Source organism: Danio rerio, chromosome 20 (genome assembly GCF_049306965.1).
Source record: "Danio rerio strain Tuebingen ecotype United States chromosome 20, GRCz12tu, whole genome shotgun sequence".
Lineage (NCBI taxonomy): Eukaryota > Metazoa > Chordata > Actinopteri > Cypriniformes > Danionidae > Danio > Danio rerio.
Genome location: NC_133195.1, coordinates 15,516,381 through 15,538,550, shown reverse-complemented (window position 1 = coordinate 15,538,550; position 22,170 = coordinate 15,516,381). Strand labels below are relative to the sequence as shown.

The 22,170-nt window shown below is 36.4% G+C and overlaps 1 protein-coding gene across 7 annotated transcripts in view; it reads left to right on the top strand.

Annotated features, from left to right (window-relative positions):
* The window catches only part of dlgap2b (discs, large (Drosophila) homolog-associated protein 2b), a 249,446-nt gene that overhangs the window by 155,985 nt on the left and 71,291 nt on the right, over positions 1-22,170 (top strand). For all 7 annotated transcript variants that reach the window (XR_012395695.1, XM_073933252.1, XM_073933251.1 and 4 more), the window contains one exon: positions 15,230-15,435. Coding sequence is in view for 6 of the 7 variants with exons in the window: in XM_073933252.1 (XP_073789353.1) it covers positions 15,230-15,435 (206 nt within the window). In the remaining variant the exon portion in view is untranslated. The remainder of the gene's footprint in view (positions 1-15,229; positions 15,436-22,170) is intronic.

Below are 22,170 nucleotides of genomic sequence, written 5' to 3'. Positions count from 1 at the left end.
TCCGTCTTTCAGATGAGACGTTAAACCGAGGTCCCGACTCTCTGTGGTCGTTAAAAATCCCAGGATGTCCTTTAAAAAGAGTAGGGGTTTAACCCCGGCATCCTGGCCAAATCTGCCCACTGGCCTTTGTCCATGATGGCCTCCTAACCCTCCCCATATTCAATTGGTTTCATCACTGTCTCCTCTCCACCAATCAGCTGGTGTGTGGTGTGCGGTCTGGCGCAAAATGGCTGCCGTCGCGTCATCCAGGTGGATGCTGCACACTGGTGGTGGATGAGGTGATCCCCCATTGTGTAAAGCGATTTGAGTGCCCAGAATAGCGCTATATAAATGTAAGGAATTATTATTATTATTATTATTATTATACCAATAATTATTTGGATTTATTTTTGGAAAAATACATGTGTGCCAAAACGTCATGTCTGCATGCCTAATATGACTGTTGTTATTATAAGGGCTGTTGCTGTTGGCTTTATATGTGCTGCCAAAACAGTGGAGACTTGCAAATGCTTAAATAAAATCTTGCTGCTGCTTCTTTAAACTACTTAAAACAAAATGAGGCGACAGCTCTACCTACTGCGCCACTGCCTCGCCTTTCAATCAAACTAAATTTGTATAATATATATTTGTATAGTTAGCTTAATTGTTTTGTGTTGCTGTACACCATGAAGGAATTGTGTTGGTGTAATTACTTGGTTTGGGGATATATCTTGGGTGTTTTTAGTTAGGCTTTAGCACGGCAACAACCTAAAACATCAAATGTGGTAAAGAAATGGTTAGCATACAAAAACATTATTGTTTTGCAGTGGCTCAGCCAGAGTCTTGACTTTAATCAAATTGAGAATGTGTGGAGGGAGCTGAAGATCAGGGTGATGTGTAAGATATTCTTCAACCTGAAAGAGTTGAAGCTCATCGCTGAAGATGAATGGGCAAAAAATACCAGTCGAGTCATGCAAAAAAGCATTTTTTTTTTCCGTAATGATGCAAAGATGATTTATTTTTTCCACAATGATGGAAACTGCCCAATAGAGACAATGTCTGAAAGGCATCATTGTGGAAAAAAATAAAAAATAAAATAAATAAATAAATAAATAAATAAATATATATATATATATATATATATATATATATATATATATATATATATATATATATATATATATATATATATATATATATATATATATATATATAGTTAAATTTTTTTCCACAATGATGCCTTTCGGACATTGTCTTACTTTCTTTTGGAAAATGACCGTGCCTGTGTTGCTGCTTGATCAAATTCAAGTTCAAAATTCTGTTTGTTTAAAATAAACAAAAACACTGCAATTCTTGTTTCTTGTGGCAGTTTTTTTATGTTCAATCCACTTACATTTGTAAAAAAAGTTAGCTTAGATCTTTTGTGTTGGGCCAACATTAAGAATTGTGTTAGTGGAACTACCTGATTTTTGGATTTATCTTGGGTGTTTTAAGTTAAAAAGTGCTAAAAAGTATAAGGTATTAAGGTTACCATCTTGAAGAAGAGTAGCATTCATGCTTTAAGTGCTTGCAGCTTAAGAACAGTTTTGTTGTTACTTCACTCAGTGAGCCAATGAGTTAATTGTGTTAATGCCATTTCTGAGATCAGTCTCAGTCAACTGTAGACAATATTAAAGCAGTTGCAGTTCAAACTGCAATAAGTAACAGAAAATTTTGGTTGTCCAAATTAAGCTTTTAACTTGTATTGGCTCCAAGAGTACACTCTGTTTCAGGTTAAACTCACAAAGTAAATCAAAGAAAAAAAGAGTTGACATTATTGGTTTACAATGAATTTTCCTTTTGGGTTTTGTTTGCTTAAAATTAGTTGAAAAAACTAAATTGAAATAAGTGATAAGTGAAGTTTATTTATAAACTATTTTTCAAGAGTATCACATGCTTGTAATAGCTTGAGACTGGTTCCGCATTATCTAATTTATGATTCACCAATCAGATCATTCCTAAGCCTCTATAAATACCCTAAGTTCCACATCATAGCCATCTTTGTTTTGAAGAATCCCCCCTTCCACCCCTACTCCTCCTTTTCTAGACAGGTGATACGTGGCCCAGTGGTTATCACTGTTGCCTCACAGCAAGAACGTCACTGGTTTTAGTCTTTACCAAGCCAGCTGATGGTTCTGTGCAGAGTTTATACATTCTCCCTGTGCTTACGTTGGTTTCCCGCGGATTCCCTGGTTTTCTCCCAGCGTTTAAAAACATGCAACTTAAGTTAATTGACTAATCCAAATCACCACTTTAGACATGCTAGTAAGTAGTTAACTCTTAAGAGCAATCCCTATCTGTTCATTAGCTACTGCAGCAGGGGAGTTCTCGAGATCTACCTGAGCTCAAACTCCCTTCTCGCTTTGCAAACGGGACGGAGCCCCGGGCTTAAGGATCTTACAATCTCAGGGCTCTCTCCCGGGACAGCATGCTAAACAAGCTTTATAATCAATCATCAGCTTAGTGTGAACTCTTGAGGTTGAAATAACTAATTTTTAAAGAAAATAAGTTTTCCTTTTTTCTTTCTTTTCTTTTCTTTTCTTGTTTTTTGAATGTGTGACACTAAGATGTCTTAATAGAATAATTTACCAAAAAAAAAAAAAAAGGAAAATTACTTCATGATTAACTTACTGCCAAGTCATTCTTGGTGCATATCACTTCTTCTTTCAGATAAACACAGTCTGAGTGGTTTTACATTTTATTCTGACTATGCAGGGGAACAATTCAGACCTTGCCAAGGTCCTTCAGACCTTCATTCTTCTACATTCCTCACATTTATTAAGAGAACTGATCGCTTGTTTGCAATCTTATTTGTTACATTGTTTTGAATCTAAACCCAGACTTTAATACGAGGCTTTGTTAGAAGATTGTCATGACCTGTAACTTGTCATGATGTTTTGGCTATTTAGAATGATGTTGAAAGGGCACCATGTTTTATCCATTTTTCAAGATTTAAGTCATTTATTTTGTGTCTCCAGAATGTGTTTGTAAAGTTTCAGCTCTAAACACCCATCAGTTCATTTATTATACCTTTCAGAAGTTTAGAATTTTGAATGCTTTTACAATGCAGCTGTTTTGTTGACTGTGCCTTTAATGGTAGTTCTTACCGCCCACCATTCCCACGAGCCTGTCAGAGCGTGCCTCAATCTCCGCCTTGGCTGTGTCAGATAAACAGTACAGTGACAGACATGAAGGGAGCAGATTTCACGTAACATTTGTGCGAAATATTACATTAAAAACATTTACAATGATTATTTGATTTATTTTTTGTGGAGTTAATTCAAGCCTTTCTTCAATGATGAGTCACACAGAATGTTGTTACAAAGTTCATGCACACATTTACACAGTTTTTGCACTCTTTGCACGCCAAATGTGACAGGATACACATTAATTTTCACTGCTGTATGGATATCCATTATGTTAATGCACAAAATAAACCAGATTTAACACTCAAAATTGGAGGGATTTGGATCCTTTTAATTTAAAAAAAGAGACAATATATTTTTTTTTATAATATCACCCCAATATGACTCTGGACACACTATACCTACACTTAGTTCTGTCCGAACAGCTTACAAAAGATGATTTTTTTCATAGGTTCCCCCATCTAGAATGCAGTTTGTGTTATGCGATCTCTCATTGGCTTACTGCTAGTTCTTTTATCTGTTTGTGGTGTCCTGTTTCTAAAATTTAAATTACAGATGTTACCTAATGTTTCAGTTAATCAAACTATAGTTTAATATTGACATATCTTGTCTGAAAGAGAGTTTTGATGTGGTTCTTTTAGGCTTTTTGGTCTATTCTGAAGCTGGTTAATGAGAGACAACCGGTTTGATGCAGAAAGTCTGTGAAGGATGGAAAGACAAGCCTGAAGCCTGGCACAAGCTTGAAGGCTGTTTGCTCAGCATCTTTTCTAATTCCTGACTTTTAGAAGGTGATCTTGTGATTGGTGATTTTATAAAAGTGTAAGGATCTCCCTTAGGGAGTTAGCAAGGTGATGAGAATGTGTATTTTTTTTTAGGAAAATTCTACCATACTTTATCCTCTAGCATGGTGTTTTGCTTATGTAAATTGACTGGATGTAGATGTAAACTATCAAAAATGAGCTGATGATCTAAATCTTATGTTTACATGGAAAATGTGCAAAACTGGTGATGCTCCAGGAACATGATTAAGAAACACTGATGAAGATGATCTTCCAGGAACCTAAATTATATACCAGCAGATAAGTAATATGTTGTACATATTAACTAAGCAACAGACTATAAACAAGCAAACAGTGTGATTAAATTTATTGTACATTACATGCATTTACATGCACATGAACTTTAATGACATCCCAATCTTAATCCGTAGTGTTTAATATGTAGTTGGTCCACTTTGCAGCTTTAACTGCTTTAGGTCCACAAGGATTTGTGTTTATAGGAGATTTTACCATTCCTCTATCTAACAAACATTTAACAATAGTTTAAAAATAGACTAGTCATCAAATAAACAGGAATGAAAGACTACATATGTGAAGTCTGTCTAATGTTTGAGGTTGATGACTAGTCTAGTCTTAGGCTATTCTTAGACGTCTATTAGATTTTCACGGACAGCCCAAATTTAGCCTTGTTTTAGCCCAGTTTAAGATGTCTATAAGATATTTACTGAATTTTTTTAAACACAAAAAGATTGCTTTGAAATTAACATAAAATAATCTGTCATTTTTGGTCATACAGATAAGAATAAGACATTAAAAAGCAATGTTGGGGTTTTTAAAGTAACAAGTAACAAATAATTTTTTTAAAATAAGTCATTTTATTTGAGTTACTTTTAGAAAAATGTCACGCAAGTAACTTTTTACCTTGCTTAATTGGCTTTTACAAAATATATTGCTGAATAAAAAATACATTAGTCAGGTTGAATCACACAATCGATGAGCGGGTGTGCTGTGAGGGAACAGACAGTCAGCTCACAATCATCATAATAAAAATCAGGTCTCTTTTTTCACATCAGATGAGTCAGTGTACTGGTCTAGTACCTGAATAACTCAGGATATGGATTTATTTCGAGTCAGAGTCGAGTATGTTGGTACTCAAAACGCAAACTGTTTTACGACAACTTTGTTCAACTCAATGATCTGTTTAATAGAACTTAGAAGACCTGGTTAAAAACAAACAATTCATTTTCAAATCGCCCGTCATCACCACAGTCAAAAACAGAAACAATGGCAAAGGCAGGATACTTATATTTTTGCAATAGATTCTTGTTACTTTGAACCCATTGAAGAAAAGAAGTACATTGTCATTAAGTGTAGATTATGTGCAAGTAAAACTCTTGAAAACTGCAAGAAAAACGACATTAAAAAAACAAAAGTGTCTGCAAAGCACTACACCCGCACACCCAACTTCAGCAATGATTGACATCAGATCACATTCTCCAGGTAAAACAATTAATTTGAGTCAACTAAAAAAATTGTTACTGTTTTTCAATATAGTAAAATTTTCTCTCTCTTGGGAAATGATTTACACATTATTTTAGGCCACGTTAAGCAGTTCATTCAATGTATAAGGCTCAAAAATTTATTTTGATTTGGGGATGAACATTTTAAAGGTTTAACATTTGTTTTAACTTGATGTAAATTATTTCATGTTAGTACTCTTAGGCTTTATTGCAGTCTTTATCTCAATGGACAGTGAATTTACTTCACTAATAACACTCAAAACATTTATAAGATGCAAACACGTTACATGCTTTCATTAATCTGTATATACAGCATGTATATCTCTGGGCTCACAAAGGTTATTTAGGTGGCAGTTAGATGCAGAGCTTCTCTATAAAAAAAGGTGAAAAAACACCTGCAAGTTCTGAAAGCGATCAAACCTCAGCCTGGGGTGCGTTTCCCAAACAACGACATAACTCACGGCTGAACTATCATAGTACGATGCATCGTTTGGAAAAAGAACGATGTAGTGACGAGTGTTTCTCAAAACGCATAGCTTCTCTGCCGCTGATACATTGCTTGGACCATGTTAGTTATAACGTAAAACGCTCATAATGACGCTCTAAACGGGGCGGAGGAACTACTTTTTTAGAGAAGATCCCCATCATTTCTTTGTGCAAATTATAATGTTTTACACAAACACGCATTTAAAATAAAATCCAATATTAGTTTTGGTAAAAACATGCACTCGCTTTCCATATTAACCGAATTATATGTAGATGCCACATATAGAGCCTATGTTTCCTTTACAAATATTATTGAGAATATACCATTTATATGAATATTATAAATTCTAAAACAAATCACTTCTAAAAACATTCTAAAAACAAATCACTTACTAAAGCTAACACGTATTCTAATATCATATATAAATCATATGAATAAATAAATAATGAGGCGATTTATTAAGAAATGAAATTTAATATTTATTATATATTAGGAAATGAAAACAAATCCTAATTTATTAATAATATTAATAATACTAAATGATGATGATGATGATTATTATTATTATTTTTTTCATATTATTATTAAGTAGGGTAATGTTTTTTTTTTTTTTTTTTGAAAAGTCTACTTTTACAGTTTGATGCTTGTAAACCACGGCCGAAAGTCCTAACCAGCAGGCCCATGTCATTTACAGTACAGATACTTAATAAATAACCTACCATATACTAAAAGAATTAATGTATGCTTTTGTTTTCACAAGCTTTAGAGACATAACAAATTCTGCTTTTAAATAATAGGTCACCTTTAGCTTTTGCTTGACGCTGTGTTTCAATATGACATCATTGTTTTCATCAAAACATGAAGATCGCTAAACTGAACTGTAAAAATAGTTTAAAAGCAAGTTACACCTAAGGAGATGACCTTAATGCCTTTTTTATTTTTAATAATTCCAACTTTGAATGTTAATGCCCGTGCACACGAGATGTTTTTGCTCGCGTTTTTCGTCGATGTTTAACGCCTCGTGACTAACTAAAGGGCGTCAATGTGATCGTGCACACCAATGTGCAAAACGCAAGGCGCAAAAGCCTCATTTAAAAAAAAAAACGCTTCATGCTCGTTTTTTTGTTTTGACGTGCCACATCAAAAACTTCTACACCAATCATATAGACACTTTTGTTCACATGCACGGAGCTGCTGAAGTTACAGTAAACAACACTTGGAGGTGCTCAAGCGCAGAACTGTCAATGTGAGCGGACATTGAAGAAGAAAATGTCAGAAGCTGTAAGTCAGGGGTGTCAAACTCAATTCCTGGAGGGCCGAAGCCCAGCACAGTTTAGTTCCAACCCTGCTCCAACACACTTACCTGTAGGTTTCAAACAAGCCTGAAGGACTTAATTAGTTTGATCAGGTGTGTTTGATTAGGGTTGGAACTAAACTATGCAGAGCTGCAGCCCTTTTGGAACTGAGTTTGACACCTGTGCTGTAAGTTGTCTATTTAACGTCAAAGAGTGATTTTGAATACTCTTTAGCTTGACCCCAGTGAAAAACGCTTGGGTTTAAATACGGAAAAACGTCTCGTAAAACGCTAACGATAAACGCAAACGAAAAGCTGCCCTTGTGTAGGAGCCTTTAGAATGTTCTAAATAAATAGGGCATGGGGGGACAACTAGGAATAGAACACAGCCAGGAACTATGTTTCTAACGACAGCTCCAGAGGTGAGGTTGCCAGTGCTCAAGTCTGCGAAGCAGTTGGCGAATGTTTGTTGGAGCGGCGGATTTGGGAAATGGCAAATCAACACTCTATGCTTGTAATGACGGAACTTGCGACCTTAGTTGGCTAACAATGATCATGGGATGGTTTTCCCCAGGTAAGGAAAAGTAACTCAATAATAAAAAAAGTAACTCAGTAATATAACGCATTACTTTCCATAAAAAGTAACTAAGTATAATTCTGAATTAGTTATTTACCTTTTTTTTGGGGGGTGGGGGGGGGGGACTCAACTCAATATTGTAATGCACTACTTTCAAAAGTAACTTTCCCCAACACCAGGGGCGGACTGGCCATCTGGCAGACCGGGCAGTTTACCGCTGGGCAGATGTACCTTTTGGGCCGGGCTGATCATCTTCTTATGATCTGATCGACCCATATAACACTTAGCAGACTGTCATGTTTTTCTGTCTTAGCAATTGACGATCCTGTGAGCTGTGATGCTCTGAAAGTAAGATGTTTCTTTTCCGGACTGAGCGGCTCATTATAGACATAATCTGCAGCCCATTGGTTCTTTTCTTTACTGACATTGGGCTGACCCAATCCCAAACTTCCATTTTTGGCTCTATGTGAGCAACGTAGATGTGTATTTGTCAAAATAGTCGAGAGTCACGTCTGTTTCTCACGGGATAGCAGAAACGGCGAGCAGGCATTTTTGCGTCTGCACTCTGCAGCGTTCAGCGGGGCACAAATCAATATATTTATGTCTGTTCTATCTAGTTACCTATCTGTCCATATAAATATACTTCTTTTTAAACTTTTAATCTGCACCACGGCCCGCGGCAGCTTTCTCCTATCCTTAACCTAAAAGTCTTTATTTTACAAATTATAAAGAATGTCTGCTTCTCAAGCTCTATGAGGGTTGTCCTTCATGTATTTTAAGATGCACTCGATCAGAAGATCATGGCATGAGTTATTATGCCATTGTGTTTTTGATTATGAGCATGATGTTGGCTTATAGTGACAATAATATTTATACAATATGGTTATTGTTACAAACCCTGATGTTAATCTAGGGGATAGTGGGGTTCGACATTTATTTACATAAATAATTTATTTATATAAACAGTGAATGAGTGGAAAGACAACCAAAGTAATGCCAAAAAATGTGTGCTTTTATTTACAATCCCAAAGTGAACAACAACAACGAATTAATAAAAAAATAAAGAAAAAGTAAGTAAGGCAGAAATATACTATTTACAATATATAAAACACTGAGACAAATAAAGACGGGAAAAAACAAGAGAGCAGGCAGAAGGGACGCGGGCGGCGCTAAAGAAATGAAAAGAAAAAAACCCAAACTAAATCTAACTTCCCAGAAGCATCGATCTAACTAACTATGTGAAAAACAGAAAAATCTATCTATCTATCTATCTATCTATCTATCTATCTATCTATCTATCTATCTATCTATCTATCTATCTATCTATCTATCTATCTATCTATCTATCTATCTATCTATCTATCTATCTATCTATCTATCTATCTATCTATCTATCTATCTATCTATCTATCTATCTATCTATCTATCTATCTATCTATCTATCTATCTATCTATCCATCCAAAAAGTACAAGAGTGGCGCCCTCCCCTAACCTATGTGTTGCAATATGTATGTCACGTGACTTTCTTACCTGTCCGCTTCGTCCAAGCCTCGTAAACAACGATAAACTAAGCACGATGTACGAATAACGTGCACACAGAAACGGGCAACAACAAAAACACATTTAGATGGGTTATTTCTAAACGCACGTGATAAATACAAACAAACGACAAAGCAGAGAAAGAGAAAAATGCAAGAAAGGGAAGGCGAGTGGTCTGGCGCGCGCTTTTAACATGGGTGGTCTTTGCTTATTGGATGTGACTTAAGAGTGACGTAACTGGGGTGGAATGACTGACAGCTGAATGGACCAATGAACGGAACCTGAGAATACATGAGAGCAGATATGGGAGAACAGAGCAATAGAGAGAGAGAGAGAGAGAGAGAGAGAGAGAGAGAGAGAGAGAGAGAAAGGGAAAAAAACACAGAGAAACAGAGCACAAATAACACAAATACATAACAGTTATAATGATATTTATACATAAACAAATTAGTGTGCAGCTTAAGAAACTTTTTTTTTACATCTAGTTTTGTAGTTAGAGCCCAAACAAATTGTTTTGTTCAATTGTTTAGGTGGACTTCCAGTGTGGATTATAATTTTATAATAATAATAAAAAAAGTAAGTTTTTAATTTGTCAACTCTTGTTATTTCCTATTTTGGTAAACATATTCAAGGGCGTGCACAAATGGGGAGCATTTTGATTGATCTAGTGGGCCGCTCTGTCCCAAAATGCCAGGGCCAATTTTTTTTGTCCCAGTCCAGCCCTGCCCAACGCTGTTAAACTCTGCGGACCCGGTACCGGGTCTGTGACGTCATCGACTTTCGCTTTCAGATTTAAAGGGCTAGCGTTGCACCAGACCCCCCTAAGTGGTGTCGTTTGAAATTGTAGAATCTGTATTTTATGCACATATGCATCACTTCGGTTTTTATTCTACTGTATAAAAGTTATTTACACTTAAATACACAGTATTTTGGATACCCGAGCTAGGTATTTTACATTGGTTCATTTTCATATTTTTTTTACATGACACATGTACAAGTTATAGCTCAAATGAAAGCTCTTGCCGGTGCTCATACAGTTCTAGCATTCTTTTTACTGAATTATATTCATATGCCAAACAGTTGTTGAATGAATTGTGGTGTTTCCATGGCGCAGAAATGTAAACAATACATCCATGATCAATAAGCAGCCCCAGATGCACAGACAGCTGTCATCTCTTACCTTATGCTGTGCCCTTTAGGGCCATTCTCCTCTGTTTTTGAGGTGATGTGCATAATTAATCCTTTTATATGACTGATGTGGTCCAAACACAGTGAATTATGTTTGATCAAATAAAAGAATAGTGAAATATGGAAACAAGGATCGGTCTCTGTGGCTTGTACAGCACCTCTCATCAGTTGGAATGCAATAACTTTTGCATAGATTATGGTAGAGACCTTTTTCTTTTTTTCTATCATTACAGACATGTGCAGGAACCACCAAAATTAATTACAGCACGCTAGACCACACAGAACCTAAAAGGTACACTTTCAAATTTGAGTTTATAAAAAAAAAAATACAAAAAGCGCCTCTTTTTTTAGGTGTTTATTATAACATAGACGACATATCCAGTTATTTTGAAACACTTTCAATAGTGTTCTATGAAAATTCAAAGGTTTTTTTTTTTAAATGATACCAAACTTTTGCATTTACACCTCTTTATGTGGATTTGGGATTCTTTTAAATTTGGGTTGGTAAAATCCAGGCGAAAATCCCCAAATAGCAGCAGAGTTTAAGTGGTTAAAACTGGTTTTAGTTTTATTTGAACTCTGACACTTAGTTTGCTTACTCCGGATCAGTCATTATAATTAATATCAGTACTGTCCTTCAGTCTGATCTGTATTTAACTCCCAGTTTTAAATGAACACACTCAAACTAGTCTAATAAAAGACATATTTTTTTTTTGGATAATTATTCAATACATTGCACTAATGTGGTTAGCAGTGTTGCCTCACAGCAAGAAGGTTGCTGTCTCGACTGGGCCAGGTGGTATTTCTATGTGGAGTCTTCATGTTCTTCCCATGTTTGCATGTTTTCCTCCGGGTGCTCCGGTTTCCTCCACAGTCCAAACACATGCGCTGTAGGTGAATTGAATAAACTAGATTGGGCATAGTGTATATGTGTGTATGTGTGTGTGTGTGTGTGTGTGTGGTTGTGTGTGTGTGTTTGTGTGTATTTGTGTATGTGTGTGTGTCTGTAAATTAGTGTGTATGGGTGTTCCCCAATACTTGGTTGCAGCGGGAAGGGCATCCGCTGTGTAAAGCAAATGTTGGAATAGTTGGTTTGAACCATTCCCACAGTTCTGTTTAAGACTATGAATATCTATGAGTTGTGTTGATTTTGTTTTGCCACAGTACATTTGTTGCATCTTTTTTTCTTTCTGAAAGCTGAAGTACAAATAAAAACGTACCCCTATTTTGTGAGTAAAAATCAATGCGAAAAATCAAATACATCAAAGAGTATCAAACAAATTTTTTCCTTTGTATTTTGACATTTTACAAAGCCCTTGCAATTGTTTTGCTCTTAATACATTGATTTGATTGCCTCTGGTGTAGATAATCTCTACTTTTCATCTGAAGTCTGAGCTACAATGTTTATTCATGTGTGGTTGCCATGGCCACATCCTACACAGATATCTAACGCTATCCCTTAAAAATAAAACTGGAGGTGTTAATGCATGCTGTGTTCAGATGCAAGAGATTTTTTTAAGGTTATGAGGTCTTTAGGTTCACTGACCCATTTTTTTCTCACAGCATATTTCCTGCCAATAAGCTTGAGGACAGTGATTTTATAATACCAGTGTTCTGATAAATCATATTTTACATTTGGGACCCGTCTAAGCCCAGAAAATGACATTTAAAAAGCTGCTACTTTGTGGCAGTGGTTCGAATGTGGTACACAACATCTGCTGAATGCTTTCTTCATTATTTTTAAAGGGATAATTCACCCAGAAATGAACATTTAATCACTGTTTACTCAAACTCAGTTGGTTCAAAACCTTAATGAGTTTCTTTATATTTTTGAACACACAAAAAAGATGTTTTGAAAAATTGTAAACAAGTAACCATTGACTCACATTGTTGGAAAGGAATACTAAAGAAGTCAATAGCTACTAGTTTCCTTCAAAATATCTTCTATTGTGTTCAACAGAAGAAAGACCCTCAGACAGTAAATAATGACAGCTAGTTTAGTTTTGAGTGAACTGTCCCTTTAAGTATAAACGTGTGTGTGTGTGTGGGATTAAGCATTTAGATGAAGAGTGATATCCTTCTGCAATGTGTACAAAACCTTGCAAAAGTTTTGTCTGCGATCCCAGTTGTTAGAGCACCAATAATAACTTGACTTCTAGTTCATCCTTTGGAAATGTGGTAGAAGGTCGATTTTTCAGATGAATCATCTGTTGAACTGCATCCCAATAGGTATTTTGCAATATTTGTGTTGATTGGAACTCACATGGACCCAAGATTTTCACAGAAATCTTTCAAGTTTAGTGAAGAAAAAAATCATGGTTTGATGTTACATTTAATATGGGGGCATGCAAATCTGCAAATGACTGGCAACCTCAACAGCCTAAGGTATCAAGACATTTGTGCTGACCATTACTATACATTACAACCACAGGAGAGGGCAAATTCTTCAGCAGGATAGCACTTCTTTTCATGCAGCCTCCACGTCAAAGTTCCTGAAAGCAAAAAAGGTTGAGGTACTCCAGAAATGGCCAGCCCAGTCACCAGATATGAACATTGTCTAGCATGTCTGGGGTAAGATGAGGAGGAGGAGGCATCTGAAAGAATCTTAATGAACTCAGGGAGTCCTGCAAGAACGCTTTCTTTGCCATTCCAGATGACTTTATTAAGTTATTTGAGTCAGATGTATGGATGCAGTCCTCCGAGCTTATGGGAGTCATACACAATATTCATTCTTTTTCTACTGCACCATGACCTTATATTCTATACTGTACATTATCTTATTATTAAAGTGACTAGACTTTTGTCTCAGCAAAATGTCAGACCTTACTTTCATAATGAAATAATTAAAAATCAAGGCATGATCCTATTTTATTTTGGTAAAATAAGTGTAATCTAGAAGTCTTTGCCTTTCATATAAGCCACATCTTATACTAAATGATCAACCCGACGTCGTTATTATTTGTTGTTCCTAAACCTTGGATAGACAACAAGACTTTTGTCAGGTAGTGTATATGCCATTGCTAAACACAATTACAACACAACCCTTTTTGAATTATAATTGGTTTTTGAGACTAGACTAAGGTGTCATTTTATATTCTCTTTGTTTATTGTGCTGACTGATGTTTCATTTCCTCACAAAGCCGACTATTTCTATTAGAATACATAAGTCAGAATATATTTATTCACCTAAACAAACATGCTTAACATTGCTTTATAAACAAGAGGCTGCAAGATAAGCTTGTATGCGATTTCTTTGGAAATTCATGATCCAGATTTGATATTCAAGCTCTTTTAGTTCTCTTCATGCCCTTTCACTAAGGGCCTTTAAATGCCATCTAAAACAAATTGACTTATTATTATCATGTTATTGGACAGAGCTTGCCATTTCAAAATGACTAAAAAGAAGTTCAGACAAAGTCCTTTTAGTCTTTAGTACCAATCAGCACAGTTTTGGTTACCGTTTTTTATTTTCTTTAAGTGTTTAAACAAACCCTCAGTTTGAACTCTCTGTGATATGAAAAGATATCTACATCAATGTTCTACATTAGCAATAGCATCTTAAATGGCCAGAATGTGTCAAAAGTTAGGGAGTGTTTAATTGGTCAGAAGATTTGACGAGAGGTATGAGGTGACGTCAACACATTTGATTAATTTTATTGAGAATGACAAACCTGAAGCTTTGAATATTTACAGTGGGGGAAATAAGTATTGAACACGTCACAATTTTTCTCAGAAAGAATATTTCCAAAGGTGCAGTTGACAAATTAGGTTCTGTGTAATAAAATGAAATGATGCAAGAAAAAAGTATTGAACACATGAAGAAAGGAAGGTGTAAAAAGGCAGTGAAAGCCTAGACAGCAGCTAACTCTGTAGTTCTTCAGCAACCCTCTGTTCTTTGTCATTGTAAATTAATATTGCTTCAGCCTTTCATCTAACATCTATATAATCAGGATGATAAAGAAGAAACCAGGGTGGACATTTAGCATGACAAGGATCCAAAACACAGCCAAAGAAATTCTCAAATGCTTTCAGAGCCAAAAAATCAAACTAGAATGGCCCAGCCAATCACCTGACTTGAAGCCAATAGAAAAGGCTAAATAAAGAAAACTCGAGCTAAGCACAACATATGAGACATGACAGGACTAGTGCCTGGAATCACCAAAGCAAGAATTAACAAGACAGGAGTGGCAGAATCCTGAAAAAAGTTTGCCACTTTAACAAAAATAAAAAGTGTTGAATTTTTTTATACAATGAAGACTATACTGTGCTATTTTATATTTGATTATTGAATTACTGTGCCTTAATATTAATAGACTCCACCATAAAGCACTATTCTATTTTCATCAGTGGTTAAACTTAATATATTTTGCATATATATCACAATATATAGCACAGAAAAACCAAATATTGCAATGACATTTTTTTATATCGTGCAGTCCTAACACGACGTGCTTCAAAAGATGAGAGATGAAAAGTAGCGCATTGGATTGAAAAAAAAAACAAAACAAAAAAACGCGTTCTGTGTGAATGGCCCCTAATTCCCACAGATCCTCTGGCAGAAAGTGAGCTGCAGCTGGCAGAATTGCGGAACAGCTTGACGTGATGTGTAATGAGAGGTGTGGTATTCCCTCGCTCTGTGTGCAAGAGCAGCCTTTGATGTGGTGTGTTTGTACATCTGCAGGTGCCTCAGGATGAGTGGGGAGGTTATCCAGGGGAGGAGGAGATTCCCTGTCGCCGGATGCGTAGCAGTAGTTACGTCAAAGCCATGGGAGATGATGATAGCGGTGAGTCCGATTCCAGCCCTAAGACATCACCTCAGAAGACTGTGCGCTCTGATGCCCTTGTCCTCAAATCTGCCCTGCAGAGACCACACATAGACACCCAAAGGTAAGTCTGGTTATATCACAATTGCTTTTATTTTCCCTGCTGATTTGCCGACTGCCTGCTCGTCCTATCTGTCTTTATCCTATGATTTAAAAGTGTTTGGTGCAGAGGTGTTCAATTGAAGTTGGTTTTCTCTAATTTTAATGTGTAGATGTTGATGGACAGTATTAGATGTGTTGGTCTTAGATGGTTTGGATAGTGTTCAGTTCAGTCAAACACAGCTTATGAGGCCTGGCAGGAATGGCAGAACTGTATTGACTACATTTATGTCAGTTATATATGACGTGTATGATTTATTTATTTTTTTGTGTGTGTGAACAAGATAATTAGGGTCAATTATAATTTACAATTAAAGCTGCTGTTTTATTGGTGGGCGTCACAGTGGCTCAGTGGGTAGCACAATCGCCTCACAGCGGAGGGTTGCTGGTTTGAGCCTCTGCTGGGTCAGATGCCATTTCTGTGTGGAGTTTGCTTGTTCTCCCCGTGATCTCGTAGGTTTCCTCCGGGTTTTTGCTCTGCTTCCAAAACCGAAAAACATCCAAAAACATGTGGTACAGGTGAATTAGGTAAGCTAAATTGTTCTTAGTGTATGTGTGTGTGAATGAGTGTGTATGGATGTTTCCCAGTGATGGGTTGCAGCTGGAAGGGCATTCGCTGCATAAAACATATGCTGGAGAAGTTAGCGGCTCATTTCACTATGGCGACCCCCTGATTAATAAAGGAACTAAGCCGAAAAGAAAATGAATGAATGAATGAATGTTTTATTGGTTAAAAATTAAACGGAATGTATTTCTGATCAAAGTACATAATCACAACAGTGTGTCTATGCCACTAAAACAAAAAGTCTTACCTGCTTTCTGGAAACATTCTTCGCCAGGACTCGAACCTCTTCGTCATGGTCAACTCTGCTCTGCATCTCAAATCCTCCGACATATGTAGCGAGCCACTGGACGAACTTGTAACAGCTGAAAAGCTGTCCCCGCAAAGTTAAGCGGTCAACTGCTAGCATGAAAAGAAACAATGTCATAACACCCTGTATTGTTTGTTTTAAAGACAAAATGCAGCCATACGTTCCTCTGGCTACATAAATCGCGATCTCCAGAAATGTATATAGGGCTACATTTTCAGAATGAGCCTATGTTGCTTATATCGCATATGAGGAGTCATGGATGGATGATCAGTTCAGGCAGAAACACTATGCCGAGTTGTATTGAATTTATTAAAGAAGTTATCTTTGGCAGTATGGTTCTCTATTAGAGTTTTCATATAAGCCAGAGCCCAACTATCATACAACACTTATTTACAAAGTCGATGCAAGAGTGGTACTGTGGTGCCTCGCGCGAATATATTGTGGATACCTGTTATTATTATTTTTCTGCAGATATAATAGGAGTATATTTTTGCAGATTTTATTTTCCTGTTTGTTGTTTCTTTGGTACTCCCCCCCCCCCTTGTTAGCACTTGTATATACTTTCACTGTGGATTAACTTTTTGGCACTGTAAATAAACATCACCTTGCACGATAATGCTTTGCGAGTAAGCCATCATATTATTCCCCTTTCAAACTCACATTTCTTCCCCTGAAGAAGAGCTGGTGGGCTCGTTTTCATCACACTACATAATGCAAGAGCTTTATAGCCTTTATATGATGATAGGCCCACTAGTGGGCCTCAGCGATCCTGCAGGTGGGTCGCGAGATACCTTAAAATTAACTCAAAATATTAAGTGTGTCACGAGATCTTGAGAGATTAAATCGCGACAAGATTTCTCGTCGAGGTAAAAAGTTATCTCATGAGTTAAGATGTTAGCATGATGAAGATTGGAATCAGGACTCTGTGATGCACGTCACTCGGTTGACCGGACGGGTGTGACGTAACCGTTTTTTTTTCATGATGCGCCGAAAGCCGCATTATTGAAGTACTGTACAGTAAACGCCGCAATCAAACTATCATCATCGTGTAGGACTTCAAGCCGCATTTTGCGACAGGACCGTCCACACAGCTGTTTGACAGTATATTTTCGGCACCTACACACATATTTAAGCGCGCACACACATACTGAACTGCTGGAGACTCAACACACCCGCCTTCATCATTACCAAACATGTTTATGTTTCTTTTCAAGGTTCAAGTGACCAAATTCTACACAAGGACTAAAAAACACCCTATGTCATGTAGCACAAGTATTTTTTGCATGTTCACGAGAGAGAAAGAGAGCGCAACATCCACCACGTAACCAATATAAAATAATACTGTTGCATACACCATATGCACAAATCAAGCCATGGACATTACATTAAGATGCCTACTGGTTTAAAAAGGCCTAGATAAAAATAATATGGCCAAATGAGAGCCTTTCTGTCATAAACTATAGGAAAACAACTTGTCAAAAAGAAAAAAAATGAAAACATGCAAACAGAATAAACACAGGAATGGGGAAAAGAGCTCTCTTTTATTATCAGCTGTTAGTCAGCGCCCCTCTTTTTTTCCCTGGTCATTGCGCCTTTTGCTGTGAGCTGTGTAAATGCAGATAATCGGATACGAGTCACCTTTTAAATATGATAAATGTAAGCAGGTCATCAAAAAATTGGATACTGTCACAAAATCCGAATTGACCATCAAGATCTGCAATGTAAATACTATGAAAATCTATAGGGGAAAAGCTAGTCAGTAGAGTTTGCTATTTTCCATTTATACAAATGTATATATATATATATATATATATATATATATATATATATATATATATATATATATATATATATATATATATATATATATATATATATAATCAAATATTTTGATGTGTTTGCATGTTCATTGCATAGAAATCAATATAAACTAATATACAACTATTGCATACATAACATTATGGGAATAATTATGGAAATTGCATATATAAAAAATGGAAGTAGGTTAAAAGAACACTTAAATTGAGTTGCATTTTGTGTTTTAAAAACTTTTTTATATATAAAAATCTATTTTCCCTCCATATATTGGCAAAATATTTGAAGACTATTTCATTCATATGTTTCATCAGTAAGGATTTCTTTAAAATAGTGTAAGAATCTCGTCTCGTTCTCGTGAACCCAATCTCGTGTCTGGTCTCGTCTCGTGAAGTAGGCGTCTCGTCACACCCCTAATTAATATTATACTATAATTTTTAGATTTCATTATATATATAGTATTACATACAGGTATTGTATATTTCTTAATATTATAATAATTATATATATATATATATATATATATATATATATATATATATATATATATATATATATATATTACTTAATAAATAAAGTTTTAAAGGAACATTTCATACAAACATTTCAGAGAAAATGTCAGACAGGTGAGCCTTCAAAAATTGATTGGAGAAAGAAGTGGGCCCCGAAGTGAAAAAGGTTGAGAACGCCTGGTGTATGTAATCTATTTGCAGCTTTTGACAAGCTGTTTTACTATAGTTTATGACAAACAGGTACTCATTTGTCCATCTTCTTTTGATTTATAGGCTTTTTTAAACCTGTAGACATCTTAATGTAATGTTTATGGCATGATTTATGCACGTGATGTAGCTATGCACAAGTTCTTTATTAGTTTATATTAGTTACGTTGCGGATGTTGTGCTCTCTCGCTCTGGTTAACATGCTTAACTACCTGTGCTATATGACAATATAAAAGCTGTTTAAGTCCTCGTGTATGAGATTTAAGGTTTGGGACACTTCTGAAGTCTGTTCTGAAAAGAAAGTTGTAGACTGATTTCATTTGCTACGGTTTTTAATGACGCACGACTTGCATTGATAGGTGAAAATCTGATCAACCTGCTTATACTGCAGACACAAGAACACAGATACGATCCATATTGGATAAATTTCCACATATGAAAAAGGCCTGAATCTGATTTAAGTGAATCGGAATCCAAGTGATTTGTCCCAGCTTACATATCCAGTCTGTTACACATGAGAGAAAAAAATTGGAATTGAGTCACTTGAACATTGCAGTGTAAATATTGCCTTTATGATTGTTTTCATTAAAATATCCTAAAACCACTACAGTAGTGTGATTACAGCTAACATCACTGTTTTGATTCTAATTGTTTAGTTAGTAGCTGTGTAATAACAAAGTCCCTTTAAGGCAAGTAATTTTACTTGGCGGCCATCTTTGGCGGCAGTATGTTTGGGCATTCTGTTTGAATGGGGAAACATCAAATTCTTCAAAACTGCTTGCCAAGCTTATGATTAAATTTCATATTAGGAATCACCAATCAAATTAAACAACGACTGTCTCTTTAGTTTCTTTTCTAAACATTTAAAACACACAAAATCTGCTGAAACTCACGTCTGGTGCGAGTCCCTCTCCCGGACTATTATCTGTCTATAGCGATTGTTGTTTGGCTCTTGTACTAGAAGGCTGGCTTTATTTGCTATATGGCGATTGATAATTGGCTCTGTACAAGTAGGCGGGGCTTTATTCGCCATATTGACTGTTACACTTTTCCTTATTCAAAACTATATGAGTGACACATCTTGTGCATTCTATAGTCTTTGGTAATAAGCAGGATAATGTATATCAAGCTGTTTGTTTTGACAGAATAAAGCTCTTCAGTCTTATAAAACAGTTTCTATATTTTTTCTAAATGTCATTTAATTGAGAGAAAAGATTCAGTTTCATTAGTTAAAGTTCAAATTCCACAGAATGATTTACATTCCTGCCTGGCCTTACAAAAAGCATCAGTGTTTGACTGTTGAACTGAATATGTTATTTTTCATCATTAGCCGCATTTCCACTATCGGGCCAGTGCGAGCCAGGGCTTTAATCGGGCCGGGGCGGGCCAATAGCCCGGGAGGTTGAGAAATGAGGCTGAAATCATGTCGCGTTTCCACTGTCGGGCTAAAGCTCACAGCGCGTCACGCAAACACCGCCCACAGAACGTCCCCGAATCAAACGTCACACAACCCGCACACTTCAGCGGGAATGAGGCAGATAAAGCACACCATAGAGTCATCACGAAACGAAACCATTAAAATGAAGACAACCGAAACAAACAAATGACACGTTACTGTACAGCAGTACATGAAATGTCTATACGCACAGACCTGTGTATTTCCATTCATTACATTTGTTTACTCGCCGACCGACTGCATTGTGCATGGAGTGCTCTCGCCACTAACGCAGGGACCCAACACAGAGAGCTCACATCCATAATATAAAGCCACAGAAATTCTCCTTTATAACTCGACATGGCATGTATTTTTTAACATCCTCGTGTTGATAGAAGTCGTGTTAAGTTTTCAGCACAAGAGCGAGTAGCCTAATAAAATGTAGCCATATTTGTTGCGCTCGGCAGCTATTCACTAAAACTCCTCATTTAAAGTTTCATTTATAAATTTAACCACGTCATATAAAAACATAAACAGTTGTTTGAGGATATAGAACACATTTTGTGTTTGGACTTTCCCCCGATGCGTTTAAAGCAGCGAGCGCTGCGCAGGACTGAGTGACAGAAAAAAAGGTATAGGAGATTCTGCTTTCACTCACCGGAATAATGCTCTGTTTGCGCGATTTGATTAATATCATCGTATCCAAATACTTTATAAATATTTACTTATATAAATATTTACTTTATATAAATATTTCAAACCTTCTCCGGTGTTTATTGTTTTTAGAAATTATCGAAAATCTTTTTTTTTTTTGTCAGACAGGTCTTTGTAAAATGAAAGTTAGGCTATATGTGGCTTTAAAACGGTTTGATTCATGTATTGGATATAGGCTACCTACATTGTTGTAGCTAGCTTTTGTTTATTTTATATTGGTTAATTTATTTAATGTGATTTTATATATATCCGATATTTGTAATTCTTTAAATTATATTTCATTAAAGCTTAGGCTATTTTATCAAGATATGACAATATATTGTTTAAAGTCTGCGAAAGTGGGCACGTATTTTGTTAAGTTTATTACTTTCTGTTGTATTTGTATGTGTATTATCTCCAAAATAAATAAAGAAAAAAGCCGCTCGCGGCATAACAGAGCTGTGAAGGAGCGCTTTTGCCCGGTCTCACACACACATACAGGCATCTAAACGCGCACAAACAAACAAACATTTTAAACTTGACAAAAACTCTCGAAAACCTTTACTGTCTGCTGTGTCTTTAATATGGTGTAAAGATTATTATGCGTTATTGAAACATAAAGGAGGACGCAGCAAAGAACGTCACTATAAATTAAAACTACTTTATTATTTTATGCAGCAGCCTTACATTTAAAAGGGAAACATAAGGGTGATCATACGCAAAAAGACCCCAGACTAAGGCTAGATGTTTTCTTTCCCTTATTTCTTTATTTGTTTGGCGCATGTACTCATGTGCGATCAGAAAACTGCCCGCCTCTCCTTTCACTCCGCCCCGAAGCCCCAGCTGGCCCTCCTTGGCCCAAGGTATTCGGCGGGCCGAAAAAGGCCGGCCGCTGGCCCCAAGAAAGCCCCGCTTTGGCCCGATTAGGCCCCGGAAGTGACAGTGGAAACCCCACTGGCCTTGGCTCGCCCTGGCTCGCTCGCTTTAGGCGCGATAGTGGAAACGCGGCTACTGTGCATGAGGTTAGTTTTTAATACTTAAGATAGTTTGAGAGTTTTCTGACCTTCGTTCAGTTGCAGTAGAAATATGGAAATTGTTTATTCTTCTTGTGGATCAGTTTGGACTTTGCAAAGTTTGGGACAGGGGTGCCAAAGCACCCTAGTAGG